This window comes from Kwoniella dendrophila, chromosome 9 (assembly GCF_036810415.1).
Source record: "Kwoniella dendrophila CBS 6074 chromosome 9, complete sequence".
Taxonomy (NCBI): domain Eukaryota; kingdom Fungi; phylum Basidiomycota; class Tremellomycetes; order Tremellales; family Cryptococcaceae; genus Kwoniella; species Kwoniella dendrophila.
Genome location: NC_089484.1, coordinates 495,439 through 522,102, shown reverse-complemented (window position 1 = coordinate 522,102; position 26,664 = coordinate 495,439). Strand labels below are relative to the sequence as shown.

At 37.5% G+C, this 26,664-nt stretch overlaps 9 protein-coding genes across 9 annotated transcripts; 6 read left to right on the top strand and 3 right to left on the bottom strand.

The window, feature by feature from the left end:
- Positions 1-19: 19 nt before the first annotated feature.
- L201_006609 (uncharacterized protein) lies at positions 20-3,157 on the bottom strand (the record flags this gene model as incomplete). The annotated part of the gene is made up of 11 exons (XM_066222328.1): positions 20-1,103; positions 1,161-1,215; positions 1,268-1,575; positions 1,644-1,726; positions 1,785-1,914; positions 1,983-2,086; positions 2,142-2,230; positions 2,303-2,552; positions 2,620-2,713; positions 2,796-2,866; positions 3,011-3,157. 11 exons carry the CDS (start codon positions 3,155-3,157, stop codon positions 20-22), a joined length of 2,415 nt encoding a protein of 804 aa, XP_066078425.1.
- Positions 3,158-3,790: 633 nt separating this feature from the next.
- On the top strand, positions 3,791-5,881 carry L201_006608 (ATP-dependent rRNA helicase RRP3; the record flags this gene model as incomplete). The annotated part of the gene is made up of 5 exons (XM_066222327.1): positions 3,791-4,215; positions 4,403-4,610; positions 4,707-4,885; positions 4,998-5,313; positions 5,453-5,881. 5 exons carry the CDS (start codon positions 3,791-3,793, stop codon positions 5,879-5,881), a joined length of 1,557 nt encoding a protein of 518 aa, XP_066078424.1.
- Positions 5,882-6,007: 126 nt separating this feature from the next.
- On the bottom strand, positions 6,008-9,386 carry L201_006607 (uncharacterized protein; the record flags this gene model as incomplete). The annotated part of the gene is made up of 12 exons (XM_066222326.1): positions 6,008-6,318; positions 6,423-6,797; positions 6,868-7,033; positions 7,229-7,353; positions 7,416-7,624; positions 7,693-7,812; positions 7,875-8,149; positions 8,245-8,330; positions 8,395-8,755; positions 8,828-8,963; positions 9,023-9,148; positions 9,208-9,386. The coding sequence occupies 12 exons, from the start codon at positions 9,384-9,386 to the stop codon at positions 6,008-6,010; spliced, it is 2,469 nt and encodes an 822-aa protein (XP_066078423.1).
- Positions 9,387-10,087: 701 nt separating this feature from the next.
- On the top strand, positions 10,088-12,357 carry L201_006606 (uncharacterized protein; the record flags this gene model as incomplete). The annotated part of the gene is made up of 11 exons (XM_066222325.1): positions 10,088-10,166; positions 10,234-10,284; positions 10,355-10,467; positions 10,543-11,012; positions 11,065-11,232; positions 11,288-11,446; positions 11,501-11,669; positions 11,733-11,929; positions 11,998-12,145; positions 12,208-12,267; positions 12,328-12,357. 11 exons carry the CDS (start codon positions 10,088-10,090, stop codon positions 12,355-12,357), a joined length of 1,644 nt encoding a protein of 547 aa, XP_066078422.1.
- Positions 12,358-12,883: 526 nt separating this feature from the next.
- Positions 12,884-15,471, top strand: L201_006605 (uncharacterized protein; the record flags this gene model as incomplete). Its single annotated transcript, XM_066222324.1, has 3 exons — positions 12,884-13,099; positions 13,271-13,575; positions 13,638-15,471. 3 exons carry the CDS (start codon positions 12,884-12,886, stop codon positions 15,469-15,471), a joined length of 2,355 nt encoding a protein of 784 aa, XP_066078421.1.
- A 238-nt stretch (positions 15,472-15,709) lies between these two features.
- Positions 15,710-17,135, bottom strand: L201_006604 (uncharacterized protein; the record flags this gene model as incomplete). Its single annotated transcript, XM_066222323.1, has 4 exons — positions 15,710-15,729; positions 15,799-16,054; positions 16,122-16,571; positions 16,650-17,135. 4 exons carry the CDS (start codon positions 17,133-17,135, stop codon positions 15,710-15,712), a joined length of 1,212 nt encoding a protein of 403 aa, XP_066078420.1.
- Positions 17,136-17,732: 597 nt separating this feature from the next.
- On the top strand, positions 17,733-19,144 carry L201_006603 (uncharacterized protein; the record flags this gene model as incomplete). The annotated part of the gene is made up of 7 exons (XM_066222322.1): positions 17,733-18,071; positions 18,147-18,321; positions 18,386-18,438; positions 18,530-18,639; positions 18,836-18,904; positions 18,999-19,024; positions 19,083-19,144. The coding sequence occupies 7 exons, from the start codon at positions 17,733-17,735 to the stop codon at positions 19,142-19,144; spliced, it is 834 nt and encodes a 277-aa protein (XP_066078419.1).
- A 946-nt stretch (positions 19,145-20,090) lies between these two features.
- Positions 20,091-22,961, top strand: L201_006602 (uncharacterized protein; the record flags this gene model as incomplete). Its single annotated transcript, XM_066222321.1, has 10 exons — positions 20,091-20,105; positions 20,207-20,276; positions 20,345-20,412; positions 20,488-20,569; positions 20,639-20,751; positions 20,823-20,917; positions 20,983-21,129; positions 21,202-21,267; positions 21,326-21,390; positions 21,457-22,961. 10 exons carry the CDS (start codon positions 20,091-20,093, stop codon positions 22,959-22,961), a joined length of 2,226 nt encoding a protein of 741 aa, XP_066078418.1.
- Positions 22,962-23,746: 785 nt separating this feature from the next.
- L201_006601 (uncharacterized protein) lies at positions 23,747-26,639 on the top strand (the record flags this gene model as incomplete). Its single annotated transcript, XM_066222320.1, has 9 exons — positions 23,747-23,758; positions 23,834-23,903; positions 23,969-24,036; positions 24,112-24,193; positions 24,263-24,375; positions 24,467-24,558; positions 24,631-24,780; positions 24,855-24,985; positions 25,066-26,639. The coding sequence occupies 9 exons, from the start codon at positions 23,747-23,749 to the stop codon at positions 26,637-26,639; spliced, it is 2,292 nt and encodes a 763-aa protein (XP_066078417.1).
- Between the last annotated feature and the right edge of the window lie 25 nt (positions 26,640-26,664).

Below are 26,664 nucleotides of genomic sequence, written 5' to 3'. Positions count from 1 at the left end.
TTAAGGGAATCTTGATAGATTATCTACCACTACCGATTCTCCTTATTACATTTCCTGCTGATGAAGTACCATTATGATTATTATTATTATTATTAGGTAATCCATCACCACTTGTTCTACCAGCGACAATAGCATTATTCCTTAAAACATGTTGATGTAAACTCAATCCTCCACCACTTTTACTTCTTGGCATTCCCCCTCCTCCACTCCCTGTTGATGAAGTTGAGGATGATGGTATTTTCTTCAGTAGTAATGGTAATTCACTTGAAGTTGTTGTCGTCTGTTGTCTACCTAAAGCGGAATATGATGTAGGTTGAGGATTAATTGAACCTAATACTTGTCTTTCACCAATCTGATTTGAGATTGGCGCAGTGTTAGCTCTTCTTAAAAATGGTGAAGGTAAATCAGGATCTTCAATATTCCATTTGGCAGGTGTTGCAGCTTCTTTGTAAATATAAGTCGATTGTGTTGATGGTGCTAAATGTATAGGTATAGGTGCAGGTATCATTGTTGGAGGTAAGTTAGTTTCGTTGTTTTCAGAGGAAGAGGATGATGATGATGAGCCTGAACCGGATCCGGAGCTGACTGCGGTACCAGAAGATGTTGACCCTTGGTTATTGTTGTTATTTAGGGTAGAAGGTACGATTGAACTTCTTCTAGGTCTCAACCATGGGCTAGCAGCGGTTGATATCGGAGTTGCTATAGCCATACTAATATCTTCGCCGTAATTCTTCAAATCATCAGGTGAACCAATACTACTTCTTTGTCTTGAATGTATACCACCAATACCTCTATAAATTTGTTTAGCTGGTGTGGCTTCTCCTAAGGTTACTCCAGAGGTCAGACCACCATTAACAACTGCATTTGAATTTGCTGCGTCTCTTTCAGCTTGTTGTTTAGCTTCTGCCGCTATGTTACCCAATGATTTAGTAGCATTTCGTCGAAGCGGTGTAGCTGCTTTAGGCTGTATACCTAAATGTGCAAATCGATCTAGAGGTGTGGGTGAAGATATAGCTGCTAAAGGTATTTTGGAAGGTGTATCGCCGTATGCAGGATGAGCTATTCGGGAGAACCGAGATATAGCTGGAAGGGGTAACGTGTTACTAGATGGCCGTTAAGTAAGCGCAAAAATCCACCTGCAATTCGTTACAAGAGCTTACCTTCGCTCCTCCAATCCAGGTCGAGATAAAGGTGGAGCAGAAGACTTGGCAGGACCTGAGTCTGGATATTAGCTTAAGCCTATGGAGAGAAATAGAAGAAAGCTCACGACTCTCTTCTGCCAGTATCTCCTGACCACCTCCCATCAAACTCAGCTTCTCCTTCTCCTCACGTAGTCTTTCCCATTGTCCTCTCAAGCTCTCAGCAGCTAAGTTCAATCTCCGTTGAGTCTCTTTGACTTCCTCATCTTTAGTTTCGCATATAGCTTCTCTGGTTTCGATACCTGCTTCTCTAGCTAACAATACTTTTTCTCTTTCATCTAACGCCGCTGACCGAGTTTCTAGTGATGTCGATTTCGCTCGAAGTTGTTCTTCATACGATTTGAGTTCATCCCGCTTCGACAAAAGAAGCGATGTTCTGTACATTGAGTCAGTCTAGCCACTCTATCATGAAGATTTACCAAGCCCGGAAAACTAGCAACTCACTGATTCTGAACAGTGAATAATTTCCTATGTAATTTCATCTCATCCATCTCTAGCAAGTCTTTCGTTGAAGGTCGTTTCACGGGCTAGTAGGTGTTCTCAAAATTCAGCCTGTCATTCACGGTAACCTCGAACGCAGCTTACATTCAATGTCAACATCGCTTTTATCACACTTTTCAATGCTGGAGAGTATTGAGCTGGAAGTGCAGGAAGTTTTCCTGATTTTACTAGCGATATCAACTCCGCTTGCGTCTGAGCTTGTGAAAATGGGGAGCTGAATATATCGGTCGACAATCAGCTGAGCACTCCTAGATATTTGCTCTCGCGCTATACACAACTCACTGTAAAGCACACATTTCGTAGACCAAGCAACCTAAACTCCATATATCTGATTTGGTGTCATATCTATTTTCGGCGAGGATCTCTGGTGGCATATATAAGGGCGTCTATTTCTCTATCAGTTGATGTTTATCGTATCGCATTGTCTAGGAACCAACTTACTCCTACATATGTTGAAGTAAAAGAAGCAGTACCCATATCTTTACTCAGACCAAAATCTCCAAGTTTCACAAAGTCATCCGAAAGAAACACTATTAACGCCAATCTCAGCTCTCACGTTTCGTCGAATACAACAAAGAATCGATGAGCTAAGTTGAACATACCATTTTCAGGCTTCAAATCTCTGTGTAAAACTTGATACCTCGCTATACCACCGTCAGCAGTTTGTTGCTGTTGATTACCTTGACTTAATCTAGCTAAACCTAATTTTGATGGTCTTTCAGCTGGCCAATGACAATGGTGTAATGCTAAAGTAATTTGTAAAAATATATTCCAAATTTTGTCTTCATGTATTGGTTGATTTGATCTTTGTGCTTTTCTAATCAATGTACCTAAATCACCTGATGTGCAATACTAACGAATCATATTAAATAGTCAGCTAAACCTGCCTGATATGTTTCCAGAGGGTGATGTAGCTCACCTCCATAACGATATATATCCTTTCGTTCTTAGGATCTTTGATTTTCTGTATCAGTTGAACGATATTACGATGTTTCAGCGAATCAAGAATTGCTCTATATCAGATACCAATACAAATATATAACAGTGAGACGTCAGCATATGGCCAACTTCACGACACAGAGAAAGCTGACTCACACTTCTGCTAAAATTTGCTTACGGTCTTTTTCTGTCATTTTCGAGTAATCCAGCTGTTTAAGGGCAAATTCCTGAACAAAGAATGAGTATTAGCGTTATTCGCAGAGACAGACTACGATGACCTTCCCCATTGACAAGATAGATCTTGCTCTTGGGAGGAATAACTCATGCGATCATCTTATATTACAAGCAATGCCTATGAGACTGTAACTTACCTTCCCATCCGTTACCCTTTGCACCTTACTTATAACACCAAAACTACCTTTACCTATATTAGATATCAATTTATACTTATCCATTTCCGAAACATCTGCATAACTTGATCCTTGACCAGAAGTATTCGGTCGTCGCGGGACAGCCATTCTAGATGATGGTGAAGGATGACGATTGTTGATTTAGAAGAGGTTTGGTGATTTTAGTTTGTTTACCTATTTGGGTGATTTGCTGTTACTGTTGCATGTATGCTTGTATGGACTATATATATCGGTAAGACCTTTTCTAGACGTGGAAGTAAGGGTTATCTGCTGTGAACGATGTTAGTATAAATCTATGTATGAGTTGTGAAAAGGTATAGTAAATTTACAAATTGAAAGTAAGGATGAAATATATGTTGTCATGATCCAGCCCTCCTCGGTAATGTTCACTATGTTCACTCAACATGATAAATAACATAATAACATACAGTTAACAACATGAGAAAAGCAGGCGCGGGTCATAAGTAGTGAATGGGATAAATTGAAATAAAAACACATTAAGAGAAATTCAACTGACCCGTATTTACCACGTGGAGCCCACTTCGCTCGTAAAAATAACAAATATCAATAATATTCTTAGCTCAAAAGTGGAGGAAGACCTGTATAACGTTTTTTTGTTTTCAACTTTTTATGGTTATGGCCACCGTAAATTATTCGTTTATCTATCTTGCATATCAAATAGTAACCTCGATCATAAGTCATCAAGGGTTAATAATCAACATCAGCAGTATATAGAACAAGATGTCAGCTTCAGGTTCTTCAGTAGCATCATTATCTCGATCGAAATCACCTTCTGGTTCAGGTTCAGCTTCAGGCTCGGAGGCAGGTTCATCAAGATCATCTAAATCACCTTCACCAGGACCCTCTTCTGCAGAAGAAGAAGATGAAGAAGAATTCGATCCATCTGCACCAATACCTTCAGAATTGAACAAGACATTCTCAGAATTAGGTATATCGAAAGAATTATGTGAAGCATGTAAATCATTAGGTTTTAAAAAACCGACTGATATTCAAATTGAATCTATACCACCTGCATTACAAGGTAAAGATATTATAGGTTTAGCTCAAACTGGTTCAGGTAAAACTGCGGCGTTCAGTTTACCAATATTACAGAGTTTATGGGAAAATCCTCAACCTTTTTTCGCACTTGTATTAGCGCCTACTCGGTGAGTCTAAGGATATTCCCGAACATCTTGAGACTTTATTAAGATTACACTTTACCTTTCCAACGCTCTTCCCTCTCTTCGGCCACATGATCAGTCATACCCTCTTTGACTATATCCCCTTGATTGGATTGAGCACTTATACACAACAAAGAAGTATATACTGATCAAGCTTAATCCTGATTCACAGTGAATTGGCATATCAGATAGCGCAACAAGTCACATCGTTAGGTTCAGGAATAGGTGTAAGAACAGCTACGATAGTAGGAGGAATGGATATGATGTCGCAATCCATTGCATTATCGAAAAGACCACATGTTATAGTGGCTACACCAGGTAGATTGATGGATCATTTGGAGAACACGAAAGGTTTTTCATTAAAAGCATTGAAATACCTTGTAAGTATTAGCGTAAGGCTCGCTCGCCTAGAACACGGTGTATTCTAGTTAGAAAGACTCAAGGTTACTGACTAATTATGATAATAATCATGTCAGGTCATGGACGAAGCAGATAGATTACTGGATATGGATTTCGGGCCAATTATAGACAAAATATTAAAAGTCATACCTAAAGAACGTAATACGTATTTATTTTCCGCAACAATGACAACAAAAGTAGCTAAATTACAAAGAGCGAGTTTGAATAAACCTGTTAGAGTTGAAGTTTCTTCAAAGTGAGTTGGGCGGCTTGAAGCGATAGTAAACAAGTATCCATGTTTCGCGATCGGACTCATTCAGATTTCAGAAAGCTAATTATAATCACCTTGTGATTATCATTCATTCTAGATATTCAACCGTATCAACGTTGTTACAACATTATTTGTTATTACCATTAAAATCAAAAGATTCACATTTGATTTATCTGACGAACGAATTATCTTCATCTTCAATGATAATATTCACAAGAACTGTGAATGATTCACAAAGATTATCAATAATTTTAAGAAGATTAGGTTTTCCTGCTATACCTTTACATGGTCAAATGTCACAATCTCTAAGATTAGCAAGTTTAAATAAATTCAAATCTGGTGGTAGATCAATTTTAGTCGCTACTGATGTTGCAAGTAGAGGTTTAGATATTCCTTTAGTTGATTTAGTTATAGTGAGTAAACATTTTTACGTGATATCTATATTACCACCTTTCAAGGGATCTCATTCAATCCTAAGCACTCTTTTATACTCTGCAATAGATGTCGAGAATCTACGGCGCTGACTATTAATTTTTTTTTGTTGTCTTTTAGAACTACGATATGCCAACAAATTCAAAAGATTACGTACATAGAGTAGGACGTACAGCTAGAGCAGGTAGATCAGGTAAATCAATAACTTTAGTTACACAATATGATGTTGAAATATTACAAAGAATTGAAAGTCATATTGGTAAAAAAATGATTTCATTTGATGTTGATAAAGATTCTGTTGCATTATTAAATGATACAGTATCAAAAGCTAATCGTGAAGCTGCTTTAGAAATTAGAGAACAAGGTAATGGTGGTCAAGGTGGTAAAAGAGGTAGAATGCAAGGAAACAAAAGAAAATTCGCAGATTATGGTGATGATAGAGATAGAGATGATGATCAAGTTCAAGCTGGTATACCAAGAAAGAAGAATGGTCAGAATGGTAAACCAAATAAATTTAGTGGAGGCGGTAATAAAAAGGGCAGAAGATGAGGAGATTGTCGCAGTAATTGATATTTTGTACTAAATTGATTGAATGTTATTTTATAATATGCATATATATATATATATATATATATATATCTATTGTTTACTTGGTTAACCAAATTAAACAGATTTTTATGATTTTACACCAAATAAATCACCTTTACCATTTTTCAAACAGATTAAACCAACTTGTCTTATCTTTTCCAAGTATGTTTCTAATTTAATATTATTATTACTTTGTTCACTATTAGTAGATAAGAATTCTTCATATAAATGATTTTGTTCTTTAGCTACAATTTTGATTAATTCTAATAATTTCTCAATTAAAATATCATTTTCTGGTAAACTTTCCACTTTTGAGATTAATAATTCATGTAATTGTAAAATTAAATCTGGAATAAAGATTTTTCTTATAATTGATAATTCTAATTTACGTTTTGATCCTATAATATGTATATATGTAAATAACACAATTAGTTCGACATTATCACTTCACTAGATGGAACGACATAATATGGGTCGGGTCGCAAAGAATAAAGACTCTCACCATTATCGAATTTCCTACTAACTCTAAATCGTAACCAACCATCATTTTCTTCTTCTTCTTGGAATGCATCAATACCACTTGAAGAAGGTTGAATTAAATCTAAAGTTTTTTCCCAAATTTTTTCTATATGATTTAACAAATTTTTATTATAATTATATTTTTCTAATTTTGTTGAAGTTTCTTTTGGTTTTTTACTTAATTCATAATCTACTAATAATTCATAAGATTGAAATATTTGGAATAATTTAATATATGATTGATATTCTAATAATTGATGTTCATCATCTTCTAAATTTGGAGTTTCACTTAATAAATCTAATAATGAAGAAGGTAATGTACGTAATAATGATTGTGCTGCATTTGCTTTACCCAATGCTGTGGATACATGCATTTAACGAATGTCAGCGATGATCATTGGATTTATTATAATCCTTGACAAACTTACCCAAGAAATACCTCGCTACGTCATTAGCTTTCACTAAAGCGTCACCAAGCGTTTCAGGAATCATGGTAAGCCATTCTATTGATCTGATCAACTGAACATCACGTTCTGATAAGCCAACAGATATCGACGTTATATCTGGTGGGCCAGATGATAGTGATGGTATATCCTATAGTAGGATATCGTATCAGCAATAATACTTGTTTGAAAATCAGAGACATGATTGCGGAATGAATAAGCGAGAGTGGCAGATTGGTGTGAACACCATAGTTTTAAGTATGTCCCCCTTGTGTCATTCTCTCTATGCTGTTCAATGCGCCCGCAAAGCCAACATAAGGATGACAAACTCGTTTCGAATACTCACCTCAAATGCTTCCGATAAGATCATCTTTACTGTTTCTCTTGCAATAATGGCTATATCCAGATTATGTTGCTTTGCTCGCGTCAACGCTTCTAACCTTTGTTCTCTGGTTGTATTTGGGTCCATAGCTATGCATGACAGAATTGAATCAGCTCAATCGGATCACTCGAAAGCAACGCAAGTAACTTACCTCTCAGGAACCTAGCATAACTTTCTTCACCGCTTCCTTCTCTGAGACAAGCTGCATACATAGCTACCAATTGATCATTCCCTTCTCTTTCTAAAATAGTCAAATACGCCTGAATAATCGCATTTGCTGCTGAATCAGGGACAGATTGACCCAGTGTTCGAAGCGTCAGAACTAAATGGGCGAAGAATCGTATCAAAGGACCAATAAGCCTAGTATGCAAATAGTCAGTATTGATTAACGAGTTGTCAAATGCTAATATTATTGGCAATCAGCTCACTCTGGTGAAACACTGGCTTCCAATTTCAATAGCTGATCTGCGAATTGATTGAATAGAGCATCTGTACGACCTAAGATTATCATCCGCTGTGCGACATGATATGGATCTGACATCGCGTTTCTTTAGTAGCTGCTATTAGCGACATATATCTAATATGTTTGACGATACGAAGTTGAACTCACGCTACACCACCTTTCTGCACTGCTTGCATACTCTTGAACACCTCTTCCAACCCTCCTTGTGCAATTTCAACGTCATCGTCATCGCCTCCTAACAATCCGCTTTCTTCTTCCCAGTATCCCCCTAATTCATGCCAGCGTTGTTCTAATCTATTTTCTATGCGATGTTGAACATGTGCCCAAAGGTGATCTTCCCAATCTTCACACGAGGGTAAAAGAGTAGGTAAATCCGATATCAAAGCTGCATATAGTTGTCTTTCAGCAGGTGAAAGGGTAGGCTAAATAGTAATTTACAAAGTGAGCTAAACTCTTTGTATAGCATGTAGGCTGATTTGGGTAAAATAGGTGAAGGAACAATGCAAATCACACTTACGTTCTTAGCAATAGCTCTACAGGATTTTTTCCATAATGCTCTACGTCTATTACCCTCTAAAGGACTCATACCTATACTGTCTTTTGCTACAAGATAGAGCGCAACAATCAATATTTCGTACTTGGTATTGAATGATTTAGTAAAACTTACTCAGTCCACCCATCGTCCATCTTCTACCACCCATCAAAGAAGCACCTCTCCAAGGTTCACCACCTTGTTCACAAACTTTTATAGCTTGATCTAATTCACCATGTCTAACTAGATCCCATAAAGTTTCCAATAAAGGTGTTTGATAAGTTTGATCTTCACCTGCTAAACCTTGACCATGAGGATCTCTTAGCGTAAAATCTGGATCTAAAGACTGCGGTGGTGTTAAAGGTGCTGCACCAACAGAAGGAATAGGTCTATTTGTTTTTGCTCTTCTCAATGTTGATGGTAAATATCCATGTCTTGCTTCTAATGGTGGTGCGGAAGATAAGAATGGTCTGGTTTGTAAATGATCAACTAGTGTCTGAATATATCCGTTTGATAAGCGCATGATTCGTGCAACATCGAGAAGCTACTGGTGATAACATGTACTTACCGCCCACAAAGATAATTCTGAATCCTCATTGACCATAGTTTGCATTACTTCTTCAGGACTAGCGTAAGGATTTTCCAATATTTGCTGTTTCGATGAACCTGCTTCAAAATTGGGAGCTGCACGATGTAATTGATTTCTGCGATACAGCGGATATAAGCTATATTATTCATGTAAAAAAACAAGAAGATAGCTCACTCATATACCGCTCTCAACAATTGCCATGTTCTATGTTCACTTAACAAAGCTTGATGTTCCTCTGCCGTTATTTGTTCTTCTCCATCAATATCAAGTGAATTGTTCGTCGGTGTTTTAGCTTTAATACTATAAGGACCAGTCACTCAGTGTCTGAGCCAACATCAGACAGTCAAAATATAACTTACGCTTCTTCCAAAGAACCCATCAAAGCTCTGATCAGACCTCCTTCTTCATCTAATACCGCATCATATCGTATAGGTGAATCCAAGGAAGATGAATTTGATGGTCCAGCTTCGGCATATTGATCATGATATGATGAAAGAACCTTGGCAAAATTCTGATACGGAGTTGTTGTAGATACCATTCTACAGCCTTCCTTCCAGTTGATCCGTCTCAGTGATGGCAGTGGAACTTGATGCTGAATTGTCTTGACAATAGAGGCTATATAATAACGTTGAAACAATGTTCAAAACTCGTAAAATCACTGTTATATCCCATATCCCATAATATTAATGCTCAACCGCGTAGTTGACGGTATCAAATCTATCAAACGAGGGTAGCCATGTGTACCGCACGTGGTAACAGGCGGGTCGTGCGTTTACGTTCCTTACCTTCTTCTTAATTAAGCTTCGAACAGGTCAAAGATGTCAAGATTACTTAATTTGACGTTATTCATAGACCTCTATCCTTCCTTTTCCTTCCTTTTCCTTTACCTCTTATCATCATTCTCTCACCATTACCTGAACTTAACACTCAAATACACCAATTGTCTTGTTAGGTGATAGCTTTTCATTCTATCCCCGACCGAGGATATATATATGAATATTCACTACAGACTAATATATCTCAACTTTCGTTGATCACTCCACAACAGAATAAACCACCACCCTGAAGTCTCATTCACTTGACCACTTAGTTTTCCAACCAAATAGTAAAAGACAAAGATCCCTTTCACCTATATCAAATCCAATTGAAAAAATCAGAAAGACCACTAACAAAGAAGAAGAACCGGTACCTTTCTCGCCACCTACACCACCTGAACAGGAGGAGTCGAAGTTAGACGGGATGTCGTCAGATGGTGAAAATGATGATTTCTTGTATGAGGATGATTACGATGATGCTTTTGATCAAGATGATGAGATTGGTGAGCTTTCCCATGAGTAGCTTTGGGTGCTCATATATAAGCTGACGAGCGATTGGTTTAGACATAGATTCTACCTCAGAACCGGATGTATATGATGCTTTGTCTCCTGCTATAGAAGGTTAGCTAGTCGACCATCTTTTTTTGCTGTCAACGACAAATTCGCTGACTAACCCTCTTGGTAACTGTAGAAGCTCCACAGAAGAAGCCTTACGATGTGTCGTGGAAAGTGAAGACTTTGCAGGAAATTATCGACATGCAGAATAAGGAAATTACCAAAATACAGTCTGTATTGGAAGTTCCAGTAAGTCTGACCCTACTTTTCCCGGATGAGGACATTTACTCTGATGATCAAGCTGAGAGCTGACTGTCATTCTAGGCTTCAAGTGCTGCAATATTGCTACGACATTACGTATGGAACTCAGAGAAATTACAAGAGCAATTTTGGAATGATCCTGCAACTGCATTAGGGGAAGCTGGATTATCGCCTCCTTCATCGCCTACAACACGTACTGCTCCATTACCTCCATCACCTACCAAACGTTCCACTCGATCGAGTAAAGCAGGTCCATCATCTTTCCTGAAACGTACAAAATCCCAACCTCCCACATCTGGTCCATTTGAATGTCCTATTTGCTGTATGGAATTTGATCAACAGGCAGTGGAGAGAAATACGTATTCAATGGGATGTGGACATAGATTTTGTAAAGATTGTTGGACTGAATATTTAGCTGGTAAAGTAAAAGGCGAAGGTGAAAGTGCAAAAATACAATGTATGGAAAGTGGCTGTGGTCGAATAGTAAGAGAAGAAGTTATAGATGAAATGGTAACACAGGATATATCGAAACGGTAAGCTGGTGGAGTAGATCGTCTACGATCGACAACTAACTCTTCTTCTTAGGTATCATAATTTACTCAATGCAGCATTTGTAGCTGATTCACCTACTTTACGTTGGTGTCCACATCCAAATTGCGAATATATTATACAATGCAATCAGGCGCCTACAAGAATGCTTAATCAGCTAGTTCCTACTGTAGAGTGTAAATGTGGTAATGATTTGTGTTTCGGGTAAGCTGCTCGTGCTTTTGTTTCGTCAGGTCACCAGCTCACGTTCACCGGACAGTTGCGGTTACGCAGCAAGTCATCGTCCTGTATTATGCAAGATTGTCAGAATGTGGGAAAAGAAGTGTGCGGATGATTCAGAAACTGCTAATTGGCTTCAAGCAAATACGAAAGAATGCACTAAATGTCAATCGACAATAGAGAAAAATGGAGGATGCAAGTGAGTCAGCTAGGGAATACGTAATGCCCTGAAGAACAGCTGACGTTATTGCAGCCATATGACATGTAAAAAATGTAAATGGGAGTTCTGTTGGGTGTGCATGGGTCCTTGGTCCGAACATGGTACTTCCTGGTATCAGTGTAACAGATTTGACGAGAAATCAGGCATCGACGCGAGGGATACTCAAGCGAAATCCAGAGCTAGTTTAGAAAGATATTTACATGTGAGTAGTCTTTGCATTCTGCCATATTTTTTTGAGTCATGTTGATTCCCGTTTCCGATATAGTACTTTAATCGATGGGCAAATCACGAGCATTCAGCCAAACTCGATGCAGAATTCTATCAAAAGACAGAAAAGAAGATGGAGCAGATGCAAAATAGCGGAAATTTATCTTGGATTGAAGTCCAATTCGCTAAACAAGCTGTAGATGCTGTCATTAGAGCTAGAATAACGTTAAAATGGTCTTATTGTATGGCTTTCTAGTGAGTATTGGAGCCATTTTCAACCACTACACTGCTTCCCTGTGTTAACCTTGTGCGATCACGTACAGTTTGAAACGTAACAATATGACTGAATTGTTTGAAGACAATCAACGTGACCTGGAACGAGCTGTTGAGAATCTGGGATACTTGTTAGAGCAGAACATCAGTGATACTGAAAGTATATCCAAATTGCGTCAGGATATTACCAATCAAGCTGTAAGCACAAACTTGATTTTCTGTTCCTGGACGAATACTTATTCAGATTTACTATCATAAAGGCCTACGTCCAAAAGCGACACGACATCTTGATGGACGATACTTTGAGAGGCTATCTTGAGGTGAGCTGGGTTTTTCTCATCATTGATGAGTTACTGGCTGACGGATATGACTAATAACAGCGTCGATGGGAGTTCAGCGTCGAGATATAAAGGTTGCCCTATTTCTTGGCTATCACGAAGCGGTTCTCCTAACTGCGAAGGGATAGCAACCATTCTCTTGAGAAATCTAGGATTCAATTCTTGCGGGAATGACGATATCTCTATCCAGGCATTTCGGTACCCAACATATAGACGTTATTGGTCAGCTTGTTTTCTCCACTCTCGATAGTTTTTATAGTGAAATTTTACATGTTGAGCATAGTATATGAAATTGTGTATTATATCCTACTATTGAGCACTCTTTTGACAAATGTATTGCACATTGCACATGTTTGTCGAGAATATGCTCTTTTGTTATATCCTCCAGACAATGGAAGTGATTTGCTGCGGATTATCGATGGAATTTTATCGAGTAACGTCAAGTAACGTCAAGTGGAGGTTCACCACTTTGTTCCAACCTGAGGATTCGAGCATTCCATCTGATAATATTAATTCCAACTTTGTCGATCTAAAGCATATTGTATTTTCGAAGACTGCATACATACACAGCAAGGCACACATATGGAGACAGATCAAAATGTCTCATTCACAGGACTTTACAGCAAATGTTCATCAAGCTTTATCATTAACGAATGAGCTATTAAATCATATAGAACAATTCGACTTGAAGAAGCTGATGTATAGATCGCCTATTTCAGATAGGATCAAATTTGAACCATGGGGTCAAGAAGATATGATGGGATTCAAAAAATGGCTAGATGGGATATACAATCATGCTAAATTGCTTGAAGCTGTAAGTACAGCAATTTCACTCATTTAGTACGAGATCTCTCAACGCAAGCGCTTCCTCCCCCCTCCCCCCTTCTCCTCCGCTCCTTACCTCCTTGCCTAGCTCTCAGCTCTTCTCCCACCGCTGCTGTACCTTTTACCAGTAGTTATTTACTTCGAAACATCCTTTTTTCAGATGATAGCATCAGGTATACCGCCTAAAGATGATCCGTTACCTACAGTAAACAACCTAATAACATTTTGGAAAATCATTTTAACTTCAACTTCACCTATAGTAGGTATAAAAATGAGTATGGGTGGTGATAAACGATTAATTAATGGTTTTGGTAATGGTGATCTTAAAAACAAATCAAGTAACAATAAATCTTTCATTAAAAAAGATAAAAGTAAAAAAGCTATTTCCAAAGAAAAACAAAAAGAAAAAGAAGTTTGGGTTGATGTTATTTCTAATGGTGGTAGAGAATGGATACGGATTTATAGGTTAGTCAAAGCTTGTTCATCTGGGTAATATAATAATACTGAACCAAAAGTGCGTAACATAGTAAAAAGATCTCACATCTATTAGCTGAATTTAGAGAAGCAGATTCATATATAAATAGTGATTATGATTCTGATTCAACAGCATCTTCATCGACTTCAAGGCAACCGAAAACGAAATCACCTATAGAACTTGATAATACGTTAATACAAACTGCTAAGGATTTATTACGTGCAGCATCCTTAGTCGATCGTATACCTGGTGGACCTATACCTAAAGTAACGATTTATCTTACTAGAATACCTTCATCACCTTCGGGATTTAACCTTAATCAGGAAAACGAGGATGAGAATGAGGATGATAGTGGGCCAGATTGGCCAGATGATAGAATACCATTGACGTTTGAAAAAATACGTGAAATGGGAGTCGAATTGAAATTTGGTGATTTATCTGAAATTCCATTATCTAAAGTTAAAGGACCAGAAATACCATTAGATTCAATACCATCATTAAAATTAAATTTAGATATAACAACTTTAATGGGATTATGTTCTGATGTTTTACATTATCCATTACCTTTAACAAAAGAAGAAGCTGCAAAAAGATCTTTAAGACCTACCAATCATCTAATCGGAGATTCAAGTAAAGTATTACCAAGAGGTAGGGATGGTACAGGTAAAGGTAGAAATAAAGGTAAACAAGAACAAGAAGAGTTAGAAGCGGAAGATTCAAAGGACGAATTTTCATCTGATTATGAGTTATTCAAAGGCCAAAGTCAAAATTCGATTGAATTATATCGATGCATCTTGGAAGAAATGGAAAGACCTTTTATTGAAGAATTTAATCAGGTTATCGAAGACGCTTGGAAAGATGAATTAAAACGTCGAGAAACTGAAAGAGTTCCAGATATAAATAGTTTATCAGAAAACATAGAAAAGAACTTGCGTGTCAAAAGTAATTCACCACTCAAGGTTGAATTTTGGACAACGAAAGAAGCAGCACAATATACATACGAAGCATTATCTTCTGGACCTGCACACGGACATGGTTTAGAACAAAGACGTATGCGTAGATTATTAGGGTTAGAAAAAGGTGATTTCTTCGAAGAATCAAGATACAAAGGTAAAGAAGGATATTTGAAAGATATCAAAATAAATATATTTGATTTAGATGATGATAAGGAATTCAAACCGCAATCTGTTGAACAAGTTTTAGAAGATGCTCAAAAACGTGGAAAGAATTATATTGATTCTTTTCAGACTAGCAGTAAAGCAAATGCCACTAGTAATGATAATGGTTTAACAGGAGATAGTTTGAAAGAAGAAGAGAAAACAGGATTTCATCATACTTTAGCTACCATAACGGAATTATTCTTAAATCAATATTATAACTCTTTAGTCAACCCTTCTACAGATAAACAAGATAATATTTCAAAAGATGAAGATGATGATGTAGATCTGAGCTTGAATCCAAGAATCAAACATCAAAATAAATTCATATTATCCAAACAAACTAGTATTTCTACATCTGGATTACCGAATTTCTTACAACCTAGAAAATTACCTACACCACCTATAGCAAAAATATCATTACCTTTTCCAGTCGTATCATTACATTCATTAAATAAAGGTTCATTAAATGGAATGACAACTATAATGATGGGTACAGCAACTTTGAAAGAAGTTTGGTCACAGAATTTATGGAGAATTAGAGGTTGGGAAAGAGGTTGGTATAATTGGCAAGGAAGAGAAAATAGTCAAAGAGAAAGAGGATATACATCAGTTATTATTTTTCCATATAGAGTTTTCGGTGAAGGTAAAAGAGTTAGATTTGAAAAAGGTGATTATTCTTATCCAACAAAAGATTGGTGGGAAATTAATCCTCAAGAAGAGATTTAAGAAGGAGTCGAGACTGATGTTAAAGTTGAAAAATCATAAGGAAGTGCGAATGAGACGTATTCATAATTGTAAAACATCTTCTAATACTATATATACATATCTTGCATGCTACTATAGCTATACCGAATGTAATTAGAATGTACAACAACATGATATCTGCTTTGCGAAATACAGATAACGATTTGAGTTATCATAAAAATTAACAAGACATGATTCAGAACCTCAAGTGACATTTACTTTACGTCATAGCTAGCGGATCTGATATAAAACCTTGGATATCAGCTTATTATGCTAATTCATTTGAATTAATAGCGATATGAGACTTACCATCGTCACTATCACTTACAGCCACTCTATCTTTTCTTCCTGTACTAGGACTTATAGGTTCATCTTTCACTTTGAAATCCAATTTGGACTGTTTGTTATTGTGATTGCTACCACCACCACCACCACCATTCGAATCTCTTTTTTTGGTTGCAGAACGTTTCTTGTTTGACGTGGTGACAGAGGATGAAGGGTTTCCAGTTGGTGGATTAGGGTTATGTTTAGATCGAGGTGTATGCGAGTTTCTAGGCGGCGGTGTCTTTGACATGAGTTTAAGTTAGTTATTATCTCATCTTTGAGTGAAGGTATATGCATATTCAGCTTACATGAGTGCTGTAGGACTGTAGATGATTCCCACTTAATTGATGATTCTGATTTCTAGCATTATCGTGATTATTGTTGTTATTGTTATTACCAATATCATCCTCATCTTCGTCTTCATCATACTGTATATCATGATTGTGTATACTCTCATCATAAAATCCATTACCTTGATTACGTTCCCTCAGAATCATTCCTCTATCGTTATCTTCCGAATATTGATTTTCCAGATCGTTATCGGAATCATCAGAAGTGGATGTAGAATCCTCGACTCTTCTCCTCTTCTTTGATTGAGCTCTTGTGGGTTGTCTGACAGGGGATAGTGATATTTTGGATGTTGATGCTATTGGTTGAGGTTGATCAGCCATGTTTGTATATTGATACTGCTGCTGCTGCTCCTGCACAGATCGTCTTTTGGATGATGTGGTAACTGATGTTGGACGAGATCTCGTTGACTACATAATCATGCTATATTAGCTTAGTATCGATTTAGACTGCGTAAAATATAAGATGCAATTTGTACTTGTACTTACAGGTGTTTGACTTTTCTCTTTGATATTAATATTCGGTATATGTTCATGATTAAGATTCGAAGTTAAATTCTTGTATGGTGAGTTTTGGTCTTGATAATAAGTTTGAGTTTCATTTTCACTTTGTAATATACCTTGTAATTTCCCTTTTAATCTTAAATATTTTTTTTTCCAATAATCATTTTGATTTTTTAATGATTGATTTAAATTTAATAAATCATTTTTTTCTTTTATTAAAAAATCTTTTTCAAAATTTAATTTTTTTAATTTTTTTAATGATTCTTCTAAATTATCTTCAATTTTTGATAATTTTGATTCAGCTTTTGATAAAATTAAATTTTCATTTTTTAATTCACCAATTTTTAATTTATATTCTGTATTAGTTTGTAATATACCTTTATTTAAAAATGTTGCTAATTCTAATTCATGTTTAGTTGTTGATAATTGTTGTTCTAATATAGCTATTGATTGTTTATTATTATTGGACATTTTGATTGTATATTTAAAATCTATCTATCTATCTGAAATCGGAATCAAAGGAAAGACTATCACTACTACTTTGATGAATCTTGATTGTTTGATTTGCTGAGACCGAAAGTGAAGTTGATGGAATCACTGGATCTCAATCATCAGAAATAATGATAATGAACACTGGTTCTCGAGGATTAAGGGATAATTTTATTGTCCCACCAGGACTTTTTGAATGAGTGACCAGAAAATATCAATCCGCCAGTACAGGGTATACGAATTTCTCTGGTGATAGTTAGACCTTCTCTGATAGGTGTGAATAGTTATGTGAAGGCAAGATTCCAAAGATGTGGTTTCAACACAGGTCAGAAAGAGATAAAAGATGAACATTAGATAAACAATCTAGGTTAAATCCCAATAACCAGAGACGCGAACTATTCAGGCACGGCAAAGTAAAAGTTGTACATAAGTCAGGTTGAAAGCTTTCCAACTTGATCTTCCATCCATCTATTGCAGCTATCTTTGTTGCTTAATTATATAGACAGTCCACATCCTGGAGAAACACTACTATAAAACATATTCACGATTCTGACAAGCCCAAAAACCTAATACCCCGCAATGCCAGAATCACCGGACAGACGTAATTATCGAAGAGAATCTCGTTCACCTCGTCGACGAGAATATACATCGAAAGGAGCAGGAAGACCATCATCTAGACAAAGGTCACCTGGACCATCAAGACCACAAGAAAGGGACAGGTATCCGGACACAGATAGAAATAGGGATAGAGATAGTAGACCTAGAGATAATGGTTATGGTGATAGAGATCGTGTGAGAGATAACGAGCGAGTAAGAGGTAGTAATCGTCGTAGTGATGTTAAAGGTTATAGTGAAAAAGATAGAGAAAAGGAACGTGCAGTAGATAGGAAAAGATATGATGGAGATGATAAAGGAGAAGTAAGTGAAATTTTAAAAAATCATGTCAGGTAAAATATACATGCGATTTTAACGTTTCTCATCTTGAATTTATAGGGCATGGAAGTAGCGAAAGTAGAACCTGAAAAACCAAATTTTGGTAATTCTGGATTATTAGCAAAAGAAACAAATACAATTAAAGGTGTTGAAGTGAAATACAATGAACCTTCTGAAGCTAGAAAACCGACTAAAAATTGGAGGTTATACGTGTTCAAAGGTTCAGAACAAGTTGGTAAATATCTATTTCATTGCTAATATGCTATCTTTGGCGGTCACTGACATGAAAATGTACAAAGATCTTATACATATATATCGACAATCTTGCTACTTGATAGGAAGAGACGAGATAGTAAGTGAATATACAGTCTAGCCTGTATGGCATGCCAACAGAAGAACGTCTCATGTAATTAACGGACATTTCTTGGATGCTCATTTCATAGGTTACCGACATTCCCATCGCTCATCCTTCCTGTTCCAAACAACATTCCGCTATACAGTATCGTCAAATATCGGAGAAGAATGAATATGGTGATGTATCGACGGCAGTCAAGTAGGTTGTTATATAATTATTCCTTTCCCTTTTTCTCTGTCAGCGTAACGGTATCTTGCACACACCCGTCCCCTCCTCTCCTCTGCCTGAACTCCTACGACACGAATGACCTACGTACTCCTCACATCATCCGCTGTTTTCAGTAGACTGTACTTTTGTCTTGCTTGATGGTGCTGGGCTGACCACTACTATACAGACCATTCATCATTGATTTGGAGTCTACGAATGGTACATATGTGAATGATGTGGAAATACCGAAGTCGAGGTGAGTACATAATAATGAAGCATTACTTTGATTGTCTTTATTGGAATTCACGCTTTGTTGGATTTCGCTAATGACGCTGTCCGAATCTGTAAAGGTATTATGAGCTACGTGGGAGTGATGGTAAGCCTTACTTACTCATTAATAACACGGACATCACACTGATATTTGTATGATTCAGTAATCAAGTTCGGAACCAGTTCTCGAGAATATGTTTTACTGGCTGAAGACGCTTCGGCCTAAAAATGCATATAGTCATATATTGTGTATCTTGATTTCTATCGTATTCAGCAATGACCTCCTGAGCTCCTACACAGTGGAACAATCACATGTCTAATTTATGCAATGTATTCTAGTGAGTATGATCGGAAATACCTTCCAGTTACGACTTGACCGGACCGATCACGTATTGGATGATGTTATTAGAATACTGCTCTTCGCCCTTTGATGAGATGTAAGATGAAAACAACCCAAGAAAAGACCAAGGCGAACCACCGACCACCGAGGAATATTTCGGAGAAATCGCCTTTGGAGCAGGCCTTAGCGTAAATTCTCATGCACAATAAAGGATATATACATGGTATACAAACAATCAACCAAGCCACCAGAAAATACACACATACATTCAACATTATAACATTAATACAGCATCTCTCCCTTTTTACACAATGAATACATACAATCGATATTAGTTTACGACATTGAGATATGATCAGCATCCTCTTCAATCACAAGCAATTCGTTTCAAAGGAATAACACCTTTCGGATTTAGTCTTCAGGATCAATAAATGTTTGCGTTTCCTTCCAAGGTAATATTGGTGTTTTTGTGCCTTTGGGCGTTTTCTCGCTACACTGGCTCAGTATCGATGTCGGCACGAGTGAGATATCTCATCTTGGTTGAATAGTAGTGATACTGATTAATGTAGTGGTGAACAGCAGCTGAAGTTGCTACTCACTGCCAATTGTCATTTACGTGTCATTGATTCACTATCTGTTCAACTTTAATAGTCTAGCTCTGACACTACTTGTTTAGTCAAGACAAGCTCAGCGAATTTCACGTTCTTTACCTCAAATTAGATATCACGACTCGAGTATACAACTACTTGAAGCAGGATAATATATAAGCAGTTTGCGTACCTAGAAAACGACAGCGGATTCTGTCATTCAAGACAGGTTAGAATATCTAGCAATGATGAACATACTAGTGAGTACGAGCAATCGTGATTCGAAGGCTTCTCATTTGAGCTGCATGACGATATCGAGAGTTTATCATCACGGAGGACAGAATTGACTGATCTCTTGTAGCTGGATGACGCGTCACCAGAGATAACTTATTTCTCGAAGAATGATGGGTGGGTAGATGACCATAGAGATGGTAAGTAACTTGGACCTCGTCCCGTAACCCGAACGTTGGAAGTACATCACTGACATAGTTCACAATAGGTACAAAATACCCAGATCCATATGTCAGTTCATACTCTCAGAAAACATTCCACAAAACTTTCACAGACGTGAGTAAATCATCTTCTACATCATTGTTTATTATCCTGAATACGTTGTTTTTATTGATTTGGCATGTCTGATAGGGCGATTATATGCAATATCGATTTAATGGTACTGGGATAACGCTTGTCGGATCCAAACGAAAGAATCACGGAGTATTTGGAGGTGAGCTAATACACTACTGGATTGAGGGAGCACTTGAAGGCTGGGCTGATTGGTATCATCCATCGTTAGTCAAAATCGATGATGAGGTAGAAACCTTCCATTCGGGGTTTTCGAATGACCCGGTATTTCAGACGGAAATGTATACAAGAAATGACTTGTCTAGGGATAAAGTCCACCTTATAGTCAGTCTCTCGGAGATCACTCGCCTTTGTTAGATAATGATGAATCTGATCTAATCTGTATATGTGTACAGACCGTTACCAATTATCCTACTAGAACGGATCCACAAGGTAGTTCAACCCCTGACTCTTGGATGGATATCGATCATCTTATCGTAATGCATGATACGTGAGTATAGCCCGTCTTTCGTATGTATAATCAAAAATTGATATCAAATGATATAATTGATATAGGTTTGCCAAAGTCTACACGACAATCATGGAGGACGTTTCTTCCTTGATAAGCTACGATTCTACCTGGACACTAGACACAACAGATACCGCCAACCGTGACGGTACAACACACATATCCAATAAGAATGGTGGAAGTGTGACAATACCGTGAGCAGTGCAAAAAGATTGCGTGTTCTCAATTATCTTCAATAAGCTAATTGTAAGCATGTTCATTTGTAGTTTCAACGGCTCATCGATACAGATTTTCTCCAGTAACGACATCAACTATCAGGACTACTCTGTCAGGTAAGAATCTCTCCCTTGGTACACAGATTACGAGAATAATTTACTAATATTGCAGTAGTCTTGATGATGGCGCAGAACAAACATATAATAGCAACCATTTCGAAACGCTGAACCAGATATCTCGTAAGTACAACAACTACTGCTCACGTTTATGATGATTCAATACTTATACAATAATCACCCTCATAGATTTCGTCGCGTCCGGCTTACCAGAAGGTCAACATACACTCAAGATTACCAATCGTGGCAACACTGCCAGTCCCATGGCTGCTTTCGATTATGCTGTCGTCAATACTACAATATCCCCCGATAGTACAGATAATCAGTCCAAGCCCTCTTTGGCACCTACATCCAGCGCAAGCGCGGATTCTTCTGGATCCAAATCGACAAATATAGGAGCTATAGCAGGTGGAGCAGCAGGTGGAGTCGTAGGCCTTGCTGGAGTCGCTTTATTAGCATGGTGGTTACTTTGTCGAAAACCAAGAAGAGCTAAAACTCGACCAATGTCATATGTCAGCTATCCTGATTCCAACTACAACCCTCAAAGTAGATCAACATATGAAGTGGAACCTAAATTTGGTAGATCAAGAATGATATCCGCTTCCACCGGTGATTCTACCAAAGTAAATTCAAGTCCTACAGATGGTCCATCATCATCAATGCTCGGATCATTCAGGGGATTATTTTCTTCGAATAGAAGACAGATTGAACATGAAGAAGAAGTTTCTCCAAGCATAAGAAGTGTTTCGCCTGAAGGATCCGTGGCATACTTCTACACTCCTCATCCCGCCAGTGATCTAAGAACCAATTTGAACGAATCAGCTATCGAATCAGGTATAGCTTTAGGTACAGTACCTGAACATCAAGCTCAACATCATGGTGATAGTTTTGATAATCAAGTCTATAGAAATCCAAGTATTAATGCAATTCAACCATCATTAAGACCCCGAACTAGACCACCAATATCAACATACTTTTCAACTCAATCTCAATCTCAAGACAGTGATACAAGAGTTTCACCCACTTCTAGAAGATCAGATTATTCACAGGGTGGTGATACATATTTCACGGAAACCTTGAATAATCACAACAACCTTTACAACACTAATACCAATAATATCGATGATAACAGAATAAATGCAATTGCGAATACCAACTCAACTGTCATTCCTTTACCTTCACCACCTTCACAAAGATCAAGTGAATATGAACATATGCCTTTACCACCGCTACCATCTACGCAACCTCTCAACATGGCCACATCATCACAATCATTACAAAGACCTAATATCATCCATGCAGATGCAAGTTCGACATTATTACCTCCGGCCTCTATCCGACAACCACAATCGCGTTCCCAATTGGGCGGTTCAACATTCTCAACTGCAAATGAGAATATGATGGAAAGACCAATTCCACACTCAGTACCTAATTCGACGAATGTTTCACCATCAAGTACACATCCAAGTACTCCAGGAGATTATAAAAGAAGTATACTTGGATTAACATTAGATACAACACCTACTACCCGAGTCGAAGCAAGTGGTCCAAATTCAGGTGAAAGTAATTCAAGTGGTAATAGACAACAACTTCGTTTGAATCCAAATATGTTCGATGTGGAATTACCTATTTTGAGCCCTCCACCTGAATACGCGCATGTAATGACTTCTCAACAAGAACAGACAAGACCATAATTTACTAAATCACTTTTCACAATGTCATCTACATCTACCAACAACACATCGATACCAAGAGATACCATGTCCAACAGAATTAGAATGAAGAATTAACGGACAATCGTATTGGGCAATACAATTTTAACATATAGTATAGTATTAGAATTTCAGTATAATCATATTTAACACTCCTTTCCTCTAGGCTTAATGCATACCCTTGTGAGCTGAGATTACTTCGTGCGAGCAAAATTATGATAGTGCCTTTAGCAGGATATTACCCCCTTGTCAAATGTCCAGAACCAAAGGATACCTTGATGCAAAAGCTAACTTACAGCCCAAAGGAGTCGGTAATAACAGGTCATTTCCCGCTAAAATTGGTTTCAAAGGAACCTTCATCTTCCAGCAATTCAATCCATTTGTACCAAAGCGGGATTATTTGGTGTGAGGATAACTGTATTGGGATGAAAGGAACAACTTCACATTATTCACTGACCATTTTCAATAATAGCGTAGAATGACAGCTGGACGTTCTTGGAGCTGTTCTTGAGGAACGACACTGTTGAAACCTTTCTCTATTGACATTTATACTTGGACCATACTCGATCTCTCGCTTCTTACTCACATTCCTTATTACGTTCAACTACGACCCTTCTGTGAAGGCTTAATCATCACTATATTCACACACTCATTCACGCCACAACAGCATCAACGACCAACAGCTTCACCACCTGAAAAACCATCTTCGAACGATTGCGCAGACTTGAGGATATAAAGACCAGCTCACACGAAACCACTTGGAAACAATGGAGATACTAGTGAGTTGGTCCATTACTCGTCAAAATGCCATGGGATGATATTGACTGTCAACTTGATCTTTGTGATGGATGTAGATCGACGATGCTTGTCCACAACTTTCTTACTTTTCTGCTTCTGATGGTTGGGTCACGAATCACAGAAATGGTACGTCAAAATTTCCAAATATGTTGCGGAAAAGTGGCGATTGACAAGTGTACTGTATTTTACAGGCACAAGATATAGCGATAGTCAAACTCCCAAGTATAGTCAATCTACATTTCATGCTACGTATGGAGAGGTGAGTGGGATTCACCTTTCACCTTTTCTATATGCGTGTAATAGGCACTCACTGCAGTACACTTCTGCAATTTAGGGCGATCATATGGAATTCAGATTTAATGGAAGTGGGATTAAGACAATTGGAGCTAAAAGAAGTAATCATGCGATGTTTGGAGGTAAGTCTCTTTGTGCTGTTCAATTGCCCAATTATCAAGTCAGCTAAAACTTCTGGCTCTGCCACATAGCCCAATTAGACGATTTTAAACCAGTTTATAAATCAGGATATGATCTCAATGGTACATATCAAACTGAACTTTTTGCACGAGATAATCTGACAACGGATAAGGAGCATATTATCGTGAGTACTTTCAGTTAGAGTAGCAACATGTAATATGATTATACACTTACTCACATATGCTCCATACTGACTATTGTGTTGAACCTTCCAGACAATGACAAATTATCCAAATTTCAATGCAACGTCAAGTGCAAAAGAAGGTTGGTGGGTTGATATTGATCATATAATAGTAACTCAACCAATGTGAGTCAATGTCGCCTATAAGTCTGAAAGAGAAATATGTAAAAATAGCTGATCTTTGAATAATATTTGTAGCAAAGAGCAAGTGTATACGACCAGGATTGACGATACATCTTCCTTTATAAATTATGACGAAAGTTGGACTATGGAAACTTCCAACGTTACCAAGCTGTATAATAGCACGGAGCATATTAGTTCACAATCAAACTCAACGATGAATCTCAGGTTAGTCTGTTTTATTTACCACCTTCACAACTCTCCACCATCACTAAATCTGCTGGTGTTTTCCTATGTTATAGCTTCAATGGGTCTTCCATACAGCTTTTCGGAGGTATCGGTATTCAACATGGTAATTACTCGATCAGTCTCGATGGTACGCTCAAAGGCGTATACAACGCCACATACTTTGAGAATCTTCCGGTAGTCTCCTGTAAGTGAATTCTTTGTTAAAAGATATACATACCGTATCAATCAACTCACATGGACTCCTTGAACTTATTCTTTTCGCAGTGTATATGGCTTCAGGGCTTGAAGAAGGACCGCATATAATTCAGCTTACCAATCTCGGGAAATCCAAAACATCAGTTATAGATTTTGATTATGCTATTGTAAATTCGACTATCAAGCCTGATGTTACAAACTCGGATCCTGCAATTTCGATTTCTAATCCTACAGACCCAGGTACCTCGAATGATACTATCTCTACAGCTCAAGCGGACAACACTTCAACATCCCACAAAGGAGGCATAGTAGGAGCTGTGGTAGCGATCATCTTCATACTAACAGCACTCGCCTTAGGTGGTTGGTACTTACATCGTCGAAGAAGAAGAGCAAGAAGTGTTCATTCTGGAGAAGATAGGGAAGAAGAGGCCTCTACCGGAATCATACAAGGGTTGTCATCCAAAGTCATTAATAAATTAACCTCAAATAGGAAATCGATAGAATCGCAACAGGATAAATGGGCCAGATTATCTGATGACCAACACCATATCTTGAAGGTTGATCATAGTCCAACCGAGAATGCCCAAATTGCTTACACGACCGACTCTTTTGATGCTTCTGTACCAGTATTATCTTTACCTTTTGTGAATGTGCCATTCGAGGATGAAATTGTAGATAACCGAGATAAAGATAACGGAAATACAAGAAGAAACTCATTGAAAAGGAGAGATACAGTTATACCATCTTTAGTTTCTTTCAGGGCATCTCTAACTTCTCTATTCAATATGTCATTCAGAGGATCTCAAGTACCTCCAGGACGTTCTGAAGAACCAAAACGAGGTTCAAGATTTATCGTACCAAAATTCCCTTCGTTTCTATCTTCATCACATCATCAATCATCGGATTTACCGAAAATATCAGATCGTTCACCTAGATCATCGACGTCATATCAAAATAAGGATCATCCATTCAAATCACCAAATTCTGAAAGTATAGCACCACCTTACAAAGCTAGAGATAGTAATCAAATTAACATATTTAACAGTCTTTCAATGACTTTACCTGAAATTTCTACTTCTTCATTCCATCAAGGTGATACTTTGACTTCACCAATGTTATCTGAGTTCTTCTCCGCCTTGAATTCCAATAGAAATTCCAGCGTTAGTACAATGTCCAAGAGGAATTCAGCGGCTTTGGTAGACGTTCAAGATCAAAACCAACAATCAGATTCAAATGGACATGACAATTCATATGCACCGTTAAACAGAGGAGCAAGAATATCAGTTGCTGTACCTGTAGAACCAGCTCAAATAGAAGGGACAAATATAAATACAAGCCAAAATCGAAATCCAAATTCTTCATCACAACAACATTTAAGTGTACCTTATACAGCCACTATGCCAGAATATAATTTGGGTATACCTACAGAACGAGCTAGAACAATATATAGCTCAACAATATTCTCTTCAAGTAGAAGAGATACAGGTATAAGTAGTAATTTAAATGAAGACGATGAAGAAATTGATTTAGGTTTATTTTCAATTCCTGAATTTTCACCTCCCGCTTATGCTCAAGCTACAAGGATATCCTTGGGTCAAGTGATCAAACCTGAAGATATATCGAAAGATTCCATGCGGAAATAGTTGATCTATTTCAATTTTCGATATA